This window comes from Lycium barbarum, chromosome 3, assembly GCF_019175385.1.
Source record: "Lycium barbarum isolate Lr01 chromosome 3, ASM1917538v2, whole genome shotgun sequence".
Classification (NCBI taxonomy): Eukaryota; Viridiplantae; Streptophyta; class Magnoliopsida; order Solanales; family Solanaceae; genus Lycium; species Lycium barbarum.
In genome coordinates, this window is record NC_083339.1 from 143,279,048 (window position 1) to 143,302,522 (window position 23,475).

The 23,475-nt window shown below is 35.2% G+C and overlaps 1 protein-coding gene across 1 annotated transcript; it reads right to left on the reverse strand.

Moving 5' to 3' along the window:
- Positions 1-4,924: 4,924 nt before the first annotated feature.
- LOC132631512 (uncharacterized) lies at positions 4,925-10,314 on the reverse strand. Its single transcript, XM_060347086.1, has 8 exons — positions 10,031-10,314; positions 9,798-9,915; positions 9,244-9,611; positions 8,616-9,084; positions 7,636-8,535; positions 7,363-7,537; positions 5,563-5,600; positions 4,925-5,506 (listed from the first exon to the last, which is right to left on the reverse strand). Exons 1-8 carry the CDS (start codon positions 10,312-10,314, stop codon positions 4,925-4,927), a joined length of 2,934 nt encoding a protein of 977 aa, XP_060203069.1.
- Between the last annotated feature and the right edge of the window lie 13,161 nt (positions 10,315-23,475).

A 23,475-nucleotide genomic window follows, 5' to 3' on the forward strand; every position in this document is an offset into this window, starting at 1 on the left:
TTGAACAAAATTGTGTTAATATGATAATGCAAACAAAAGCTAGCTTCATTTTTTGATATGATATAAAGGACCTGAGTTTCTTTTCATTAACTTTAATTTTCTTCGTCTAGAGTATGCCTAATCGGATAAAATCTTAAAAATAATGTTTATAAAGTATACTTGGGTCAATATTTACATATCAGTAATTCCTTTAGATTCCCAACGTAGTAGGAATGAAAATATAATTAAAGTATATGTTCGTGGTTTCACGCCCTTGAAAGATCGATTGTTTTAATAAAAGCGAATACTATAAGTACTATAATCAATTTAGAAATAAGTAAGGTGGAATGAGTAAAAAGGGAACAAAACCGGTGGAACTAACTAACAGTTTTCTTAAAGTAACTACCCAATGTTTATAGAACTACCCGTACTATTTCCTATAATTCATATAAAGCTAAGAGGTAAAAAATAAGATGTTAATCATACAAAGTAAGTCAAATACATAGCAAAAATAAGGCAAAGAGAGAGAAGAGCGAATGGATCAGTCCGTTTCTGGACTGTTGCTGCTGCAATCTGTTTCGCTGTTGGGTTTCGGCCCAGTGGCATGCAATCAAATGGACTGGCCCATTTAGACTGATTGCTACAGATTGGCTGTTGCTACTGGGCTTAGCCCAGATTTTTGTACTCTTAGTTGGCTGCGGACAGAAGGGGAGTCGTGCTGGGCTTTTAGCCCGACACCAAATGCGGGAGGAGATGACGAGTCGTTTGGACTCATATGCGATATATCATGCATAGAAACGAAAAGAAAAGGATTAGTACATAATCGATGAATAAAATTAAACACGTAAAATAGACACTCAAAACAGTTTATAGATTGTGTATATACTATGTGTATTTTGGTATATCTCAGATGTACACATTCATAAGGATGTATAAGCTAACGTATACCAGTCATATACACATATATACAAGAAAAAAAAAGAGAAAAGGTGCAACAAGAGGTAAGTAGAACAACTACCATCAAGAGAACTGGGCAGAAGATGGAATGATTTATATTCAAAGAAGCAGAAGAGAAGAAGAACAGTTGGAGGACAGATTTCTAAACTAGGGTACATGGTCAAAATGCAGGTCATAATACCAAGCAAGATGAAATGCTTTGGAGGCCATATGATTTTACAGAACAAGCATAAGGAGGGTCTTAACTGAGATAACAAAAGGAGAGGAAAGAGAAGGGTTTCACATCAGTTCAATATCAGTATACACATACACAATGGCACACTTCGACACAGTACTCTTACACCAGCATTTATTGACGATGGGAAACTCATAACCAGTATGGGGATAGCGTGGGATGAACCATTTGCCTTGTTTCAGCCATGAAGATGTTCAAGCATGGATAAATTATAATCTAAACTATCCAAGAGGGAAATGACTCTCTAGTCGTTTAAACTGCACGATGGGATAACCACAGAATAAAAGGGAACACATACACCAGAAAAAACAGACAAACTTGCACTGTAATAGTAGTGAACAACGCAAGAAAACTACATAATATGCCGCGGCAAACTGCACCTCAAACATGCATGGACGATAGCAACTGTTCGCAGGGACACTGAATTTTACAAATAAGACATACACTAACACCCATACGGAAATTATTTAGACAGACCTGCAAGAGAGGACTTTTCATCTTTGAGGATTGAAAGGTTTACCAAAAAATGTATTGCAATCCAAGTAGGAATTTTGTGAAATGAAACATATTTAAAAAAATTGAGAAAATCAATAACTTCTCAATTTAAGAACTTATTCAAGATCACCCTAATGTTTATAAGCTAACCCTCTTGGAAGATTTGAATAATTTTATATTCCTACTGATTTCAAAGAGCGGGTACCCCTCATTTACTAAACAAAATACGATCAAGCAATCAAATCATCTCTGAAATTTCTTAAAAGATAGCAGTTTCAGCTCTTGATGTACGAACTAGTCGTTTTAATAATCAGGGCGAACAATAAGTTGAAAATGACCAGCAGCCAAACAACCTTGAATTTAGAAGAATTAAAACTGGCAGATAATGATTTAGTTGCTCATTCACCTTGATTCAGTTTCTAGAACACCGATACATGAGTAAAGTTGAAAACAAACTCCAACAACTTAAAGAGAAGCCGAGGAAGAAACAAACACTTCACATAGACTATCTGTTTATGAGAATCCAGCCAGACACAAGAACACCTAATTGGACCAAATATGTGCACTGCTTATATTTATTTAAACAAACTCTGAGCAGAATCAGAGCCAAATGCTAACAAGCCAACATCCAAGTATGGAGCATTTTAAACCTATTGATGCATTAGTAAGAAAGATTTGCACTCCATCCCCATAAATCCACATAAGCTTCATGTTGCAAATATGACTCAAATAGACAAACAAGTGAAAAATTAAACGACATCAATACGCCCATATTTCTAAATCAACTACAGGGAATTAAACAGTCCGATGAACCATATTGTATAATTCGTTCAAAGCGTTCAATAGAAATCCTATATTTCTTCCAGTAAACTATTATTAATCCCAATCCTTTAGCGATCGATATCCTATCCTAACAGCACCCAAACATCAGGCAAATAACAGGATAACAAAGAAACTACATAATTACTACAAAGAAAACAGAAATAAGCTGGGATTTTAACTAAAATAGAAACTAACGACTAAAACAATCAGTCTCATAATATTACATGTAAAACCATTTCAAATACTCAATAATCAGAATAAATCATGCTTCACAATTCACAGACCAAGGCAAAGTGAAGCTACGATGCTTATAAAATCGATTAAGCCATGTTGAACTCTAAATAATACAGAAACGCAGAATTAAGAATCCAATTGGAAATACTGAATAGCAACAGAACATACACAGTTTCAAGTCCAAACATGATTTCAACACAACATTATCAGCTAAAGAAACTAAACAGCAGACGATATTACCTTTTTGTGGTACAGTGAAGTGGGGCGTCGAGGCCTCGAATCTACTCTCGTTTCGAACAGAACGAACCTTGCTCGAATATATTCAAAGATTTCTGTCGTGGCCAAAGTCCACCAAGACAGAAATGAATGTTTGATAGTCTTAAAGTTAGAATGATAATCAAATAAAATCTAAGGACTTCTGGGGAAATTTGAGGCGACCGAAATTAGCGTTTTGTAGGGAAATTTTATAGATTCCAAATCTGGGGGTTTTTCCGATCTCCTTTGTCTAAAGTTGACTAGGTTTCGCTCCCCAAAATTTGTTTTTTTTTTCGATCTGTTTTTCTTGTTGATTTTTCTCCGTTGATTCTTTTTTCCCCTTTTCTCCTCCTAATTCAGATTATTTATAGGATTGTGACTAGGGTTTTAGGGAAGAGAAAGAGGAGCAGTTTGGAGCGGCGATGAGTGGAGAGTGGGGTCGTCGGTGTTGAGTGGGGTGGAGCGTGGTGTGGGGCAAGGAGGAGCGGGAGTGGGGTCATCGATGATGATGATGATGAAAGGAGAAAAAGAAAAGAAAGTAGGGTAGAGGAGGAGCGGAAATGGTGGGAGAGGGGAAGTGGGTAGGGGGGTGCGGCGGCGAAGGAGAAAAGGAGAGAAAGGGAAAAGAAAGAGAAGGGGAAAGATTAGGGTAAAGGAGAAGATAAGGAGTTGGGCCAGTCGGGTAATGGGTATGGGCTGAATTATTTTGGGTAGGGGAATAATGTGGGCTGGTCCGTTTGTTGGTCCGAAAATGAGTTCTTCTTTCTTTGTTTCAATTATTTGTGGGCTTCTAATTTGACAACTAGTACAATATTTATTATGTGAAGATAAATAGTAATTAGTATATAGAAAGTAAGGATTTAACAAAGTAAAATTAATTTAACGAGTACAAATCCCAAAAATGCAACGATGACGAACCCTTTTAAAATTTGTGATAAAGTAATGATCATAATGTTGAAAATAAAAGTAGTGATATTAATAGTAGTGGCAATAAAATATTGTGAAAAATAAAGTATTTATCTCGTCAGAAAATTTAGAAACCCGAGTAAATTAAATGAAAGAGGGACAAAATTGGGTGTCAACAGTAAGCAGAACTTTCATTCAGTGAACTACGTTTGATTCCAACATTTTGATGTATAGCAAGAAGGGATTCAAAAAAAACATTATCGAGTTTCAATTTATATAAACCATCAATAAGAACACCAGAACCATACAAAACAACATTCTTATATAAATTGAAACATCAATGTTCAAACTTAAAATCAAATCCAGAAACATCAAGTCTTGAAAGAGAAACCAAATTCCTAGAAACTGAAGGAACATAAAGAGTCTGTAATAGATCAAGGTGATGTCCAGTCTTCAAGATCAAACGATAAGTCCCTGTGCCTTTAATTGGAGCCTTCATACGATTTGCCATGAACAAGAAATCCTTATTTGGATTTGTAGTTTGGATCGTAAGAAATCCCTGCAATAGTGGATACATGAGTAGTTGCACTAGAATCAAGCCACCAAGTATTATTAGGAACTTCTACTAAATTTGATTCAAAACCTACAAAAGCACTAGAATTACCTTTTTTTTCGAACCAAGCTTTACGTTTCGGGCAATCTTTCTGATAGTGTCCTTCCTTTCTACATAAACGACACACATCTGCCTTGAGTTCCTTATGAGCATCCTGTTGAACTTTAGTAGGTGCTTTCTTCTTCTTGAACTTGTTGGCCTTCACTTTAAGTCCTTTACCAGCTCCTTGACGCATGAGTTTTTTTTTTTAGTTAAACTTTGTCTCCATTGATCATTGATGTGCAAAAAGATACAATTTGAGTTTGGCATTCCAAACTTTACATGATCATTGAGATGAGACTAATATAAACAAAAATACTGTGTCTTGCTAATCTAAGGAGGATCATAACAGATATTGCTATCTTTTATTTGTTTGATCCTAAAGGAGGCTAAATTCCATATATCCATATTGATCCTCGTACAGATGAAGGGATTTCAGAGAAAGAGTTGAAAATTTGAATTTCATCAAATCCATGTCTTAGAGAGGCAAGTTTATCTGCAGGCTTGTTTGCTTCTCTATAGCAGTGTGTGATAACGAATTCATGGTCTTCAACTAGCTTCTGGATATCCTCAATGATGTTGGAGATCATCCAAGGTGGTTTCCACTCTTTCTTGATGCATTTTATAAGAAGCAGGGAATCAGTTTCACCCCAGACGGAGTGAAAACCATTTCCTGAGCACCATTTCAGTCCATATAGTAAGGCAGCAGCTTCAGCCATATTGCTGGTCCCTGGTCCCAATGGAATAGAGTAGGCAAAAATAATCTTTCCATTGTGATCTCTAATTGTCCCTCCTCCTCCATAGATACCTTGGACACAAATTCCATCGTTGTTTAGTTTGAGGCAGTTGGCCACTAGTTTTATCCATTTGACTAGTAAAGTTGTTCTTTGATAGATGTTAGTGTCACATGCTTGGCATATTGTACTCCAGTTTTCTCCTAGTCTTCCGCTGACAAATTTGTTCTTTAGAACCTGCACCATAGAGGAAACAACATTAGATATTAATCTAGGAGGGTAAGGTTTTATACCTTCAAACTTGTTGCTACATCTTGCCCTCCATATCTCCCTGCAGATGAAACCAGGGATGATTTTGACAATAAGGGCACAAAAGGGGTTCTTTGTTTTGTGATTCCACCAGTTGAGTGATACGCTCAAATTACACCTATTAATGGCGTAAAGCGGACGTTGTCAAATATAGTAACGCAAACAAGGTTGGGATCGAATCCCACAGGGAATATGGGGAGAAAAGGATACTAATTGTATACGATACTAGTCTTTAAAGGCTTTAATCCTATTCTGGACAGTTTGAAATAATTTTTGAGTAATGTAATTGAATACTTTGACTTGAATTGTACTTAATGCGAGAGAGAGACTAAGGTTGTGTTCTCCATTTTAATTAGATATTATGCTTCAGGTTTCAATGTGATATATTTCTAATGGTTGTTCTAAGAGTATGCACTTGATCTCTTAAGGACTTCCTAATGTTTCCCAACAGTTAGGTCGTATTTCCTCTTTATGATTTTTCCAGATGTAAAAGAGTTGAAATCGAAGAGCGACCAATAATGCCAATTTAGACTTGTTCTTATCTCTAAGTCAGTCTATTAAACGAGGGTTAACGCCCCGAGTCATTGTTATTCAATCTTACCAATACTGACTCTCTTTCCTAAGAAAAGTTAGTATAATGGCTTAGGTTAATGCTTGCAATCATTACCCATCACTAACGCACAAAGATAGAATAAATACTAACAACCATTATGCATATATCAATAGTAGAAATTCATTCACATAATACCCATCATGGGATCCACAACTTTAGTATTAAAATTAGTTACTCATCATTTTGGTTAACAAAGAAAGCTTAAAAGTTAACATAATATACTTACAATGCTAATACAATACGGAATGGAAGTGAAGTTGTTGCTTTAAATGCTCCAACCATTTCAAATATTCAAGACTTAAAGTTAATGCTCCCAAAGAAATATCAGAATAATGAATTAAAACCCAACTTTAAGTATTTATAGGGCCAAAAATCGCGCCAAGTTTCTGGACAAAAACACCCTTACGCGGCATCGTTATAGACAGTAACACAGGTTACGGTCCGTATCTCCCAGCGGATCATGGCCTCAGTCTTCAGTGGCCAATGCGTTATGCCATGACGTTACGCCCCGTAACCTAAGTTACGGACCATCCTTCTGGGCGTAACCTGTGACACTACTTAGGCAAATTTTTGGAAATTATCCTTCATTTACGGTACACGTTACGGCCCGTAACATGAGTTACGGACCGTCCTTTATAGCGGCACGTATCCTCTCTGGTACGGATCTCGTTACGGCCCGTAACATGAGTTACGGACCGTCCTCTAGCTCTAAGTTGTCCATTTTTCAACATTTCTTATCATTTCCGATCCTTAGTCAACCAACCCTATAAAACACAAAAATAACATAAGAAACAATATAAAAACACTTAAAAACAAGCAACACTTCTAGTTACAAAGGCATAAAATGTGTTGCACATCATTGAGTAAGGTTAATTTCAAGTTGTTGTTCCTGGGATTGATGCCTAGAGGTCCTGTAAAATAAAACCAGAGCTTTTTAGCAATATCACCAGTACAAAATAAGTGATCTACTGATTCAAACTCAGTAGTCACTCTATTTGGTTACAACAATAACATTTTGGTTCCATTGAGATTCTGAATCTTGCCACTCTCTGGTCTGTTGAGAGTTTGTTATGTATTGCCCTCCAGATAAGGAAAGATATCTTAAAGAAGATGTTAGAATGCCAAATCCTGTTGTCCATCTGATTTGTGTTCCTCTCCGATCTCATCTCACTCCAAGCTGAACCAATAGAGAATTTGTCATTTTGAGAAAGGGTCCAGATTGGAGTGTCTTCTTTGTTGTTATTGATGTTGACTTTCTCAACAATGATTCCATCTTTTATATCATCTGTTAAGGCTGTGCTCAGCTTGTCCCACTCCCAGATACCATTTTGTAAGATCTCATTGATCTTAATGTCAGTAAGCATGTTATTGTTGCCAATTTGTTGATACAGAGGGCCTATCTTACGCCAGTTGTCATACCAAAAGGAGATATTCCCTTACCAACCTTACAAAGGATATTATGATCCATGTCATCCTTGATGCCACAGAGATTTTTCCAAAATAAAGCTTGACCCCTTATCCATTGAGACTTGACAGGATGATTTCCAGATATGTATTTGTTCTTCATGAAGTCACTCCATAGAGAATTGGTAGATCTTAGTGACCACCGTTGCTTGGTGTTAAAGGCCTGACAGATATCTTCCGGTCTTCTAAAATTAGTACCTCCTTCTTTGAAAGGGTAACATAGGTTCTCCCAAGAGGCCCAATGGTGTTTACCACCACTGTCTAGGCCTGACCAGAAGAACCTCGCCATATACTTTTCAATAGTTTGTAGAGTGTCTTTCAGAGGGGTAACAGTAGATAGGAGGTGAATAGGCAATGCAAGGAGAACATGTTTTATAAGGATAGCCCTGCCCCCAATAGAAAGAAGTTTTGTGTGCCATCCTCTGATCAATAAGATCACTTTTGTAACAATATCAGAAAAATGAGCAAGATTTTTCCTACCTGAAATAATGGGGCAACCCAAATATTTGATCGGAAACTTTTGATGCTTCATACCAGTAATATTTTGCAATCTAGTAATATTGCTAAGAGAAGAATTTTCAGCAACTGCAAAGCAACTTTTGCTCTTGTTAATGAGTTGCCCAGAGATGTTCTCATAGGTCTTAAGCACTTCCAAAACCATCTTCAGGGGCCTCTTGCCACCATTACAAAATAAAATAGTATCATCAGCAAATGATAGGTGGTTTATTTGGGGTCCATTTTCTTTCATGTAGAAACCTTTGTAACCAGGCTTCCTTTTTAACCCATTAAGCATTTGAGAAAGGAGTTCAGCACTCAAGAAAAAAAGGGATAGTGATAAAGGGTCGCCTTGTCTCAATCCCCTCTCTGATTTGAAGAAACCCTGCTTATTTCCATTAACAATCACCGAATACCAATTGTTAGATATATATATATATATATATATCTGTGAATAAGAGTAACCCAAGTCTCTGAGAATCCCATTTTCCTCAGGGCTGAGCATAGAAAGTTCCAAGAGACTCTGTCATATGCTTTAGTCATATCCAACTTGACAACAATATGTTTCCCTCTATTTGGTTTCTTGATATCATTGGAAATTTCTTGGGTGAGTAAGATGTTTTCAGTTATTGCTCTTCCTTTAACAAAGCCACTTTGATTCTTAGAAATGATCCTAGGCAGTATGGTAGCCAATCTAGCATTTATAATCTTAGAGATTATTTTTCTAGACACATTACAAAGACTTATAGGTCTGAGATCACTAAACTTTTGAGGGTTATCCACTTTAGGGATCATTACAAGGCAAGTATAAGTGTAGAACTTTGGGAGAGAGGCACCTTCAAAGACTGCTATTATAGCATTATGTAGATCATTGGCAATGACTGTCCAAGATTTTTGGAAGAAACAAGCACTAAGTCCATCTGGACCAGGCGCACTGTCAATATCCATGGAGAAAACAGTATCTTTAACTTCCTAAATAGTGGGATGTGCCATTAGGAAAGTGTTGTTTTCTTCTGTGATGCAACTCTGGAGGCAATTGAGAGGGTCTTGAGAAGTGGTTGGACTATCATTAGAGAACAGATGTTGATAGTACCTTACTGCAGCTTCTGCAATAATGTCATTTCCCTCTAACCACTGATCATTATCATCCATAATCTTCTTGATGGTGATTCTTCTCCTTCTATCTTTAATAATGCTACGAAAATAAGCAGTATTTGCATCACCTTTCTCCAACAATTTAATTCTAGCTTTTTGTCTAAGGATAGAGTCCTGAATCTTGAGGTATCTAGTAAATTCTGCTCTGCATCTGGATAGTTCCATTCTATTTTCAGCAGAGTTATTGTTTGTGCAGTTTTCCTCCAGTACTCTAATTTGGTTTTCCAACCTTTTAGGCTCCTCAAAGATATCTCCATAAACTTGTCTTGACCATATACTTAGGTCTTTGCAAGTCACTTTCAATTTCTGATGAAGAATATAAAGGGGATTACCATAGATGATCTGGCCCTAACTGTTTTGGACTCTGTGAGTAAAATCAAGATGTTCAGTCCACATGTTGAGGAACTTGAAATACTTGATGTTAGAGACTTCATTGTTGCTTTTGATGAGAAGGGGAGTGTGGTCATAACAGGTTCTAGACAAATGGGAGACTGATGTGATATTGAATAAGTCAAACCAGGCTGAGTTGAACACCAACCTATCCAGTCTCTTCCATATAGTGATAGGAGGTTCCATATTATCACACCAAGTATAATCAGATCCACTATATCTTGCATCTTGAAGGCCACAGTCATGAAGACAGGAAAGGAAGTCTAACCTTTCTTCCATTCTGTGGGGTCTTCCACCTTGTTTTTCCTCACTACAGGTTATGACATTGAAATCACCTGTAACCCCCCCAAGCACCAGAGATGGAAGTAGCAGTAGTTCTCAAATTTTCCCATAGTTCTTGTCTAAGTTCTTCAGAGCACTTAGCATAGACAATAGTAAGGAAAAATATTGAGACATTACTAAGGAAGACTTTGATAAGGACCTGCTGGTCTTTGTCTTGAATGATATCGATCATAATCTCATTAGTCCACGGCAGCCAGATCTTGTTGGAACAGTTATGGAACATATGTTGCATCCCAAGTTTCCTCTTGTATTTGTCAAGTTTGTTGCTATTAACCATAGGTTCTTGCAGGCACATCAAAAGGAGTATTGTATTGCTATTTGAAGTTTTTCAATCTTTCTAAGGATCCATTTGACCCTATCCCCCTAATGTTCCATGATATGAAGCTAATCATTGGTAATATTATAGGGAGGGGTTATTTTGATGATTGCTGCTAATCCTTTCCTCAGGATCAGCTGGGAAATTGATGCTTCCATGGTTCATCATATTTCTTGGAGACAGATTGTTGAAGAAAGAGACCTTTTGTTGAAATTGGTTGTTGGCATCTCCATCCTGGTGGGATCTGCTAGGATAATTCCTCATTATTTCATCATCTGAATTGGAGGTGTTCTTGTCTTCTGCAATAATATCCAGGCTTTCTTCATTCTCCATATTGATATCTTCCATGGCATTCTTATAAATAGAATTATCAACAATGGAGAATTCTACATCATTTAGTAGGCCTGGATCTGGTGGGTCTGGGTCAAAAACATCTATCTTATAACCCACTGTAATAGAATGACCTCCTTGTTTCTTAAGTCTTGATTCCTCCTGAGTGAGCATACTAGACAATTCACTAACATCGCACTTATCCTTAATAGTGTTATAGTTAATTTGGAATGGTCCATACTCAGGAGGAAATGAGTTTAGAATAAACTGAACCAAGAAGGAGTCATCCACTTTCATCCCCAAGGTCCGGAGTTTCGCTGCAATTTTAGTCATCTCGATGATATGATTTTGCATACTACGCGACCCATCAAACTTCATGGTCGTGAGTTCAGCCATTAGTGTACCAGCGAGAGACTTATCAGCAAAACAAAAACGTTCTTCCACAAACTTCAGGTATTCCCAAGCACTTTCTGTCTGTAGAATAGTACTCTTAATGTTGTTGGCAATAGTCATTCACATAAACATAAGGCTCAATCTGTTAGAGGGTTCCCATGCTTTATGGAAAGACTCCTCATCCTCACTGCTTGTATCAGTAATAGCAGCAGGCTTTTCTTTCAGCAAAGCCAAGTCAAGATCCATCATACCTAAGTGGAACTGGACTTGTTCATGCCACTCAGAGAAGTTCAATCCATTGAACACAATAACAGATGAAGCAAGCGAATTAAAAGGAATAGTTGCAAAATAGATATACGTGCTCATAAATTAGAAAATAATGTGGATTCAGCAAAATAATAAAAGTATATCGTAATTCTCCTTTGGGTGATACTACGACATACTATCATAATTTAAAAGTCATTTTCAACTTTAACAGGCAATTAAATATTTTCAATCAAACATATACGACATCTTTGGATATACATACATATTTGATTAAATAATATTAATTCACCTCATTATGTTCACTACTCATAGAATAATTGATTAACCTTTGGGAAAATCCTTAAGTTCTAGCAATAGTGAAAATTAATTTATCCATTCATTTTCAGTAATTGACATTTCATTAGTTTAATGGATAAATGAAAATTTTGTGTATGCATATTTTTCTTAAACATACTAGTTCGACCACTTTGGTGACTAACAAACTATATTAACATAAATGCACACATAAAATAAATATCATAAAAAGTTTATGCATGTGAATATTTTAAACATTCGAGTTTGGTCACTTTGATGACTAACAAACTATAAACATACTACATGCACAAAATAAACATAATATTATGTGTGAGCTTATTTTAAACATACTAGTTCGGCCACTTTGGTGACTAACAAATTGTATAAATTTTAAACACATACAGCAGCCAGCACTTTTCATTATTGCACTGATGCGGGAACTGAGTGAAGTCATTACATAATATACAAAAATATGATCTAAACTTTATCACCTTAACTGTGGGCTTAATAGGCAGAGCTTAAAACAACCAAACACCTTTAGCAGATTTAGAATTATACGTAATGCGTGCACTTAGAAAGTGGAGGTGTGTCTTACTGGCTGGAGAAAAAAAATCTGAGACATAAAACAAACATGCTACCAAGCCATATTCATTTAGACCTAGATTAGCTTCATATGGTAGACTTATTCATCAACGATTGCTGTTGGAATCTAATCATAATAATAATTATTATTTTTTCCTTTTATAACAAGTATAAATGATTCCAATCATAGGGAAAATCAATAGAAACAACAAAAGCGTGTAATCCTTTGTTAAACAATAAATCATTACGGGCATCATATCGTGATGTCGAAAGCAATAAGGTAATACCGTGAACATTTTTATACATTCAACATAAAATTTAGTCTTTCTTCTAAGAAGATTATCGGTTCAAATATCCAGGCTCTTGATACTGTTGGGGTATATACCATTAACCATGCGTTTAGACATGGTATATTCTAACAATTGTCATGGTTAAAAGTCTAAGTGGGAGATTGTTGGGATATATACTATTAACCATGTGTTTGGATATAGTATTTATTATAGAACAAATATTTATTCAGTGTTTAATAATGAATTAAATAGATCATGTATTAGTATGTGTGTCCTTTACTTATATAGTAGATGATTTAGTGTATAGAGTTTAGCTTATACACGGAAGATTAAATCGTCGGTTCTTATAAGTATAAAATTTATGTTCACAATCTAAGATGGAAATTGAAGAAAGCCATTGGTATGATTGTAGCCCAAGATTAATATAATGTATTTTTATTATGGGAACGATATAGTTCCGTCTTCTTGTGCTAGTACATTTTGTATGTACTGAACGGACCAAGTAAAGATAAGTGTTTTTGTACTGAATATATAAAACAAATTCTCTAGTTCATTAAATGTATTTATACTTTTAATCTTGATATAATTATTATGATCAATGTGATTTGTTCATTATTTTGATTTATTAAAAGGTACGACTCAATTGCGGGTCTATGTATTCCTGGTGAATTGGATAATGGCAAATTACATTTGTCAAATAATAATTAGTTGATAGAATCCATGTCTCGACTTTGAGATTGATGATACCCCTTTATGGATACTTATAAGTCTCATGTGAAAATCCTGCAGGTGGATTTTGTACCCGTCACATGATGTAAGTTAAGCAGAAATATAAATGATTCAATTAGTCAACGAATTAAATTGTCAGTAATTTAATTTAATTGATTGGTATCTGTAATCTTAACATGGGGAGTTAAATAAGTTTTAATGTATGATTTCGAAATTGAACTGAGGAGTGCAATTACGATTTTTAGTGAAATAATTTGTAATTTATTATGGTAGGATTAATTTAGATTTTTTGAATTAATTCCATAATGGGAAGCCTCGTTAATTAAACTCCGTGGTCCCTGTTGTGCCCGAATAATGAAGAATTAAATGGAATATTATTTCTTGGTGAAAAATAAAGACCCAATAGGTTTTGAAAAGGGGTGAAAACCCTAAACCTGTGGTTATAAAATAGGGGTCTTATTCCATAAGGAGGCAAGGGTTTTAGAAGTTTCTTTAACTTTTCCATAGAAATTCGCCCACATGAATTTCGCAAATTCTGGTATTATTCGGATTACATAGCAGAAGACTGTGGAACTGAAGGATGAACACGTGGACAGCTTTTGCTCGTGCTTGAAGGTTCGATTTGCAGGCGCAGTCACGCTCCAAGAGATAAGTATCGATTTTATGTTTGATTAAAATCTTTGATTATGTGTTGTCTATATTATATGCAAGTTCGATCCTGACTGTTTGCTTCCGCTGCATATGCCTGATTTCCATCAGATACCACATGTAAGATTAACTTAATGTACACAGGATCTTGAACACAATAATCTTACGTGAAGATAATACGGAAAACATACCTGATGCGGAAGACATTATCGCAGATAAGAGAGATAAGAGCGTAAGTGTAAGTTTGAAATTGATTTCTATCTCCTTGTCCTAGCCTTATGTCACCACAGCCGTCAGCGATGGAAAAAGTATATGAAATATGTGGTAACCCTAATGGGTGGAGGGAGGACCAATTTATAGGGGTTGAGACTTAATCTGGTACGTTCATTAAGTAACCGATCTAACGGACGAGATTTATTCTTCATTAAATACTAATTATGAGTTTTACATTAATTGGGTCACATATTAGAATTAATAAAATTCTAACAATAATTTTTCACTTTTCACCTTTTTCTCTTGCTTTCTGAGGGAGACCACTAACAAGAAAATTCCTGACGACATGGACTAATCAATTACTAGAGTACGAGAATTTTCTTACCTCTTTTTCTCAACCGTACAAAGTTTGCTGGTTTAAATAGCTAATCAAAAGGAAAAAGGAGAGAGCATAGATAATCCTACTTAAAGCAGCTTCACTTTTCCAAAGAATAAAACTAGATTAGCATAGCTTGTGTTTTGCGTCAGAGATGTCTCGAATGAGCGAGTTAAAACAAGTCAAATCAATAAATAGATATAAAAAATATGAAGCATAGTTATACGTTCAAAAGCTCGCATAGTACGCGCTAATGGTACTGTGTGCAAGCTAGTACTCCTTACCCGTCTATTTTACTTGTCATGTCTTTTTTTTCATACCACTTACAAAAACATTAACTAAAAGGATAATTTAATTAAATTATTCTTATTTATTTTTTATCTCAATTTTAACCATATTATAATCTGTCTCCACATTAACTGAGCAAGATGGGAAACGAATACTCCCTCTTTCAATTTTTACTTGTTCATGTTTAACTTGGCAAATCCTTTAAGGAGCAATAAATAAAATGACAATTCTACTATATTACTCATAATTATTACTATAAATCATCTAAGTAACTAAAATCAATCAAACATATATTAAAAGTTGTGCAATTACTAACGACTCTTGAAATTTATGATTAAGGACAAAATAGGTATAAAAAAAAAAGAGTAAATCGATTTTCCAAATAGATAAGTAAAAGCGTACATCTACTTTTAGCATACTGGATAAGTAAAAATGGATGGAGGGAGTAATTAATTATATTTTTATTTTTTAAAATTATAATTATTTTGGATCATTTATTTTTAATAAGGATGACAAGTAAATATATTGGAGGGAGCTTGTCAATATTCCTCTATACTAGATCGGCGCCGAGCTACATTGTCTCTTTTCTTAGAGTTAAATTTGTTGCCAGTAGAGTTTTGCCAATATGCTACTAGCATACAATGAAACCAAAATCTAATTGAGTTTTCCAGAAAAACTATTCTGCAGCATACCTTCAGTAGGGTATAAAAAGATAAGGGAAGTCATAGTCAAATTATTTTGTCGCATGATACATTAGTAATTTTTAGGGAAGGCAGATTGTTTTAATACAAGGAATAGACATTTGCCTTACCAAAACGATAAGACAAAAACTCCGGTAAACATCATAGCTCCACAGTCCATATGCTACTTCGGTGTTTATGTTATGTCAAATAAATGATAGTAAAATACATATTTATTTATTACGTATGCATGATCAAGTGATGTGTATCTTTACTTTATTTTTAAATGTTAAAATTGATGGGCGTTTGGACATGAATTGAATGATATTTGGAGCATAGAATATCACCCAAATTCTCATCAAGTGAGCAAGTAGTACTTTGTCAAATTAGCAGGCAGAGTATTGAGTGTCGACGGAAAGATTTTATCAAATTTGAACTGAATTAAAACGAATCAAATTAATAAATAAATTTTATCAAATTTGAGCTTTGTGAATTTTGACTTACATTAAAAAAGCTGACATAGCACGCGCTAATCGTTTATTGCGAGCAAGTAGTACTTTGTCAATATTTCTTAATTCTAGACTAGATACATTTGTTTCAAGGAAAGATTAATTACCACTTTCCTTAACGAGTCAAATTTGGTGGGAGTTGAGATTTGCAAATTAAATATGCTTCTCGGATGCATGAAACTAAAATCTAGCTCATTGCATTTTGTGCAATAAATTTTCTCCAGCGTATCTTCAGAAGGGTGATGAAAAATTATATAATTCTTAGTCAGCCTTCTGGAAAAAAAGATATTTACGGAAAGGCAGGAAACTATCCATACTGGGTGTTTTACACCCGACCAATAGATAAATAACATGTGTCACTTCATTTAACTACAATTATTAGTACTTAATTATGGTTAAGTATAATTTGTTTTGAAATGATTGTTACTCCCTCCGTTTCATAACAAGTGTTTTTAGACTCATGCACGCCTCATAAGAAATTGCTTACTCCTAATTTTTTTACTAAATTACCCTTAATCAAACTTTACTATTTTTTTAAAAAAGAAAATGTAGTTAATGAATCTTGACTATTTAAATAAGGATAATCTTGGAAGAATTTGTTCAAAGTCTTCTGAAATCCTAAAGCACCACTTATTTTTTAAAAAATTGAAAAGGCTAAAAACCACTTATTATGGAACGGAGGGAGTAAAATATATAATAATGTAAAGAATACTTAATAATTCTTGTAATTCTTTGGTATGTTCTAACGTTAACGTCGAGTAAATCGATCAAGGAATATCAATAAATTGCATAAAACGAAGATGCAAAACCGTTCTACCCGTAGGCATACATTTATATCAAATTATACAAATTGTACAACAAAACAAAGATGCAGTTTACTACTACGTATTATTGAGAAAAAGAAGAAAGAAATAAAAAAGAAGAAGAGGTAGACTACTTTTCCTTCCTGGTTTCGTGTACTCAATGAAAATATAAAGAAAATTCCACACTTTACATTATAATTTTGGTTGAGTTTTCCTTACTCTTTAGCAACAACTAATATCCCAAGCTTAACTGCAAAATGGTTTAGCCAATCTATACTCTTGATTGAGTTTTTGGGCATAATAATATATATTAAACTTCCAGTTGCATCATTGAAAAGGTAACATAACTTCTCATGAAATCACAAATGAAAACAGAGAGCTAGAAGAAGAATTGCGGGAGAAATTGTAGTTTGCCTTCTATGGTTAACTTAATTAAATTGAGTGTAAACACCCAATGCTAGTAAGTTTTACCCATCAAACTCTCTTAGTCCCATATTAGTTAATATTATGTTTCCTTTTGTATGCCCTTAAGTATAAACAAAAAAAACTATTACTACTTTACCCTTATTTTTCTCCGATAAATTACATTCTATTTAAAAACAATATTACTCTGATCTTATTGGTATTTAAACAATCATAATATCAATCGATAGTCATCTATTTTGAACTCTTCAAATTTATAACCTCTGTTATTTTTAATTAATATTGGTTATGTTTCAGAATACTTAATGTTAAAAGTAAAATGAAATAAAAATAATTAATCTCATTTTAATTTTGTGAAAAAAATAAATATTTTTAGTAACATTGACAAATAATATGAAACGGAAGGAGCATCATTTTAGGAGAAAACAGAGCTGCCGCCTGCTTTACTAAAAAAATAAGGACAAAAATTCCTTGTTTTCCGCTTCCCGAAAGATACTAATCCTGCTTGCTCGGAATGTGCATGTGTGATTGTCCCACTGAACACGCATGTGGGTTTATTATCATTTCCCTCTTACAACAAGATTCTAGATGGCAAAAATAAAAAGACAGATCTTTTTCTTAAGATAGTGATGAGTCGCATATTTCGATCTCTAGGACGACTATGACTTTGGAATAACAATAGTTGGTGTAAATTGATTGACCCGTCACAAAATTTCTAATTTAAGGAAAAACTTTCCACTATACAGTGGTTTTTAGACTTAGATAGTACCTTAGCTCCTTGTACATCTTGTCAAAGAATTTCAAGCCTACCGTAAAGCTTTTGAAAACAGACCAATTCTGCGAAACTTCCAATAAAGAATAGTGAAGTGAAGATGTGATAGGATCATCAGGAAGGCGTTTTGTTTTCTTTTTGAGAAATGGTGGGAGCCCGGTTAGCTTGCGCCCACCTGATTAATTCCACGAAAAACATGATCGGCTGATCATGAAGAATACTATTCTGCACCAGGATTGATGGGATTTAGAAGCTCAAACGATTAACTACAAGTAAAACAACTATTACTACCCGCAATCCCAAAAGATTTGGGTCGACCATATCAATACTTACCGAGATGTTACTCCATATAAACTTATCTCATACCAATTTAATGCCAATACAAAATATTAGATATTGTGTATATTTTCTAAACGCATAAATCTCTCAAAGGCTAAACCGCCCTTAGAAAGCATATGACCTACAATGGCTAACATCTAATACATATCCCCAACTAATCTACATATTACTACTATATAGAAGCATGGGTCTCAACCCATGTTTCGTCATCCGTTAAGCATTAGAAAAAAAAAAGTGTGATCCCCATATTAAACACCAATCAATATTAAAAAAAAAAACATCAACCAGTATTAAAAAATAAAAATAAAAAGTAAAAAAAGTGGAACCCACCTTCTCCAAACTCACGGGAAAAAAAAAGGTGGACCCCATATTAACAAAATCAAGTAATATAAAAAAAAGTGAATCCCCATATTAAAAAAACAAACAATGTCAAAAAAAAAGTGCAGACTTTGTATTCGTAGTAAACACTAATATAATAAAGTTTTAAATACGGAGCACAAACAACAATGTTATATTAATCGTATTTTGAACATAATATCCCTATATAGAAGCATGGGTCTCAACCCATGCTTCGTCGTCCGTTAAGCATTAAAAAAAAAGTGTGGTCCTCATATTAAACACCAACCAATATTAAAAAAAAAAATGGAACCCACCATCTCCAAACTCATGGGAAAAGAAAAAAAAAGTGAACCTCATATTAACAAAATCAAGCAATATAAAAAAAAAAAGTGAATCCCATATTAAAAAAACAAACAATGTCAAAAAAAAAAATGCAGACTTTGTATTCGTAGCAAACACTAATATAATAAAGTTTTAAATACGGAACACAAACTACAATGTTATATTAATCGTGTTTTGAACATAGTATCCCATATTGACAAAATCAAGCAATATATAAAAAAAAAAAAAGTGAATCCCATATTAAAAAAAAAATAATGTCAAAAAAAAAAGTGCAGACTTTGTATTCGTAGCAAACACTAATATAATAAAGTTTTAGATACGGAGCACAAACTACAATGTTATATTAATCATGTTTTGAACATAGTATATATATATATATATATTATATGCATAAAAATAGTGCAAACTAATAATGTCCAAAAGGGTGGGCCCCATACTAAACAACACCAAGCAATATAAAAAATAAAAATAAAATAAAAAAGAAACTATATAAAACATGGGTTTAGACCCATGCCTATGCTTTGTCGTCTGTTGTCCCTTAAAAAAAAAAGGGGGTGGGCCCCATACTAAATAACACCGAGCAATAAAAAAAAAAGTGGAACTCACCATCTCCAAACGCATGGGAAAAAAAAAGTAGACCCCGTATTACCAAAATCAAGCAATATCAAAAAAAAAAAAAAAGTGAACCCCATATTAAAAAAAATATAATGTTAAAAAAAAAAAGTGCAGACTTTGTACTCGTAGCAAACACTAATATAATAAAGTTTTAGATACGGAACACAAACTACAATGTTATATTAATCGTGTTTTGAATATAGTATATGTATATATATTATATGCATAAAAATAGTACAAACTAATAATGTCCAAAAAAAAAAAGTGTACCCCATAAAGGGTGGACCCCACACTAAACAACATCAAGCAATATAAAAAAAAAGTGAAACCCACCATCTCTAAACTCACGGTAAAAAAAAGTGGACCTCATATTAATAAAATCAAGCAATATCAAAAAAAAAAAAAGTGAACCCCATATTTAAAAAAATAATGTCAAAAAAAAAGTGCAGACTTTGTATTCGTAGTAACATTAATATAATAAAGTTTTAGATATGGAGTATAAACTACAATTTTATATTAATCGTGTTTTGAACATAGTATATATATATAGTTTATTGTTTTTTTGCTTGGGAAATAAGAGAGAGGAGAGAGGTGCTCCACAGGCGCACGTTTAGCAAAGAACCGCTAACGTGAGCCATGGCCCGTCGGAGAAGGGCACCACCGGATCCTGCGCCACCAAAACAACCTACACCTCCACCTAAACGCACTCCACCACTGGATCCCACTCTACCACCAGAGTCTATTAAGCAGTCGACTAGAACAACTAGAATGGTTACACCGGAATCGGGAATTGCTCAACCCCTACCCCCTATGCAATTGTTTCACTATATGCCGGGGATGGGCACCACGGTGCTACAACCTCAAGCCAGTGCTGGATCTATAATTCCTGACCCTCCGGTGACAAACCCAGCAGTAGCGGCACGAAAATTAACCTATTCCGTTGAAGGTGAGGAAAAGGGTAAATCCTTAGCGGAGGTGGTTAGGGGAAATCGAAAGCAAAATCAAGGTATGCAGCTCAAGTTCTATCCACCTGAGGTCAGAGACGGTCTCAAAATGGTTAAGCTAAATCCGAAAGAACTCGAACAACAATGCCAGAAATGGGAAACATCGCTGATTGGATATGTGATTGGAGGCAACCCAACATTCAAAGAGGTACTGAAGTTTGTCTATGGAGTCTGGACCTTCGTCGATACACCTAAGGTACTTCTTCACGATGACGGGTATTTTATCTTCCGATTCTCATATGAAGAAGATAAGGATGAAGTACTGCAAAGTGTCCCATACACATTTAATAATCGTCCTATGATTTTGAAGGATTGGAGTCCTACATTTCAAATTGATAAGGAACCTATGCGAGTGATACCACTATGGGTTATGTTCCCAGGGCTGCCAGTTCATTGTTGGGCGGAGGAGAACTTAGGTCGCATTGCTAGTTACCTAGGCAAACCTCTGTGCACTGATAGACTAACGACACAATATGAACGTATCTCATATGCTCGTATGTTAATTGAAATGGACATTACTCCGGAAATGCCGGATGAAATGCCTGTTGAGATGCCGGATGGGAGCATTCGGTATCAAGATATCGACTACGATTGGAAACCAAAGTTTTGCCAAGATTGTAATCACTTTGGGCACATTACTAGAGCATGTAGAGAACCTGTCAAACCTCCTGAGAAACCAATAACTCGCAAGAAACGTAATAGAACAAAGAAGCGGAATAAGAAGAAAAAATGGCAATCAAAGCTTTTGCAAGATACTGGCTTGAATAATTTTGAAAATGTCACTATAGCAGGTCCTAGCAAGCTTCCAGAGGGTTATAGCAAACCTGTGGAGGCCAAAAATGGCAAACAAACTGCTGTTTACCACAAAGATAAAGACCAAAACAGAGTTGATTCTGAGGAATTGGCAAAAAGACTTCAACAGGGAGGAAAGCTTTAGCTAAGGGAACCTAGCCAAACCTCTCAAATTGTCATAAAGAATGTTGATCCTCCAGTACAAGGGGATAAGAGAAATTATCCCAAAACCCATCCTCCTACATGCTAATTTGTTCATGGAACATTAGAGGACTCAACATGTCCTTTAAACAAAGAGAGTTAAAAGAGTTCCTAAAGAAGAATAAGGTAGACTTATTGGGCTGTTATGAAACCAAAGTCAAACAAAATAAAGCAAGTAAGGTCCAACAATTTCTTGGCTCAGGATGGACCTATACTTGTAACTATGGTTCGGCTGTAAATGGGCGAATTTGGCTAATGTGGAATGCAGGTGTGGATGTACTAGTCCTAAAGGAATACAGTCAAACTATGCATTGTCAAGTAAAGGACAGAAATTCCAACTTCTCCAGCTTCGTCACGTTTATTTATGGTCTTCACACCTTAGCAGATAGACTACCACTATGGACGCAGTTAAGAGAAATAAATACTACTGTCAGTGGCCCGTGGTTGGTAGTGGGTGACTTCAACAGCATACTTACAGTAGATGATAGGATCAACGGAGCACCTGTGCACCAAGCAGACCTGTCCGATTTCCAAGATTGTGTGGATGACTTAGGTTTGGGGATTCTGAACAGAAGTGGCAGTACATACTCTTGGAGTAATAAAAGAGATGCAGGTGAGAGGATATACAGTTTGATAGATTGGGATTTGGGTAATGAAGCGTGGTTCCAAAACTTTGGTGGCGTTGGGGCTTACTATATGCTGCCCCACTGTTCAGATCACACCCCAATCTTAATCAATACTACCTTAAGTAGATCTGCTGGAAAAGCGCCTTATCAGCTTCTATTAGCACTGCTGCACCAAGAGCAATTTAAACAAGCTGTTCAGCTTATATGGGCCAGGCAAATCAGAGGATACACTATGTATGTTGTATGGAGGAAGCTTAAATTGTTGGAGTTATACACAAGAGGCATGCATAGATAATTCTCAACTATCGAAACAAAGCTGCTAGAACTTAAAGGGAGATTGAGAGAAGTACAGGAGAAACTAAATGAAGACCATTTCAACCAGATACTCGTAGAGGAGGAAAGAAATATAAATGTACAGGTTGAAAAGTGGGACTCTATACAGGAAAAAAATACTTAGACAGAAATCTAGAGTTATATGGATTAATATCGGTGATAGAAACTCTAAATACTTTTACGCTCAACTCAAAGCCAGAAAAGCTAGGAACAAAGTCACAAGCATTTGCAATGAACAAAACCAAAGACTTACTGATCCTATGCTTATCCAACAGGAGTTTAGAGATTTCTTCAAAAAATTACTTAGTGAATCTGCTCAGCTATTACCTGGTATAGACATCACTACTGCTAGAGATGGAACATGCCTGTCCCTGAGTCAACAACAACAACTGATAGTACCAGTTACCAGACAGGAAATAATTCAAGCTGTGCATGACCTATCAAATGACAAAGCACCTGGGATAGATGGGTATCCAGCTGAATTTTTCAAGCAAAACTGGGAGATAATACGAGAGGATATCATAACTGCAGTAGGCCAATTCTTTGAATCAGGGAAACTACTGAAAGAGGTAAATTTCACAACCGTCACATTAATTCCAAAGGTGGCGAACCCTACTTATGTGAAGGAATTCAGGCCCATAGCATGTTGCTCAACTATGTACAAGATTATAGCCAAGGTCATGACTACTAGACTGAAAAAAATGGTAGATTACCTGGTTGGCCCTTCTCAGTCAGCTTTTATTGAAGGAAGGAACATCTTGGACAATGTGATTCTAGCTCATGAACTTTTCAAAGGCTATACTCAAAAATCAGTTTCACCCAGATGTGTCATCAAGGTAGATATTAGAAAGGCATATGATTCTGTGGAGTGGAGCTTTCTTAGGCATCTACTTACTGAATTTAGCTTCCCTCTCAAAATGGTAAACTGGATCAT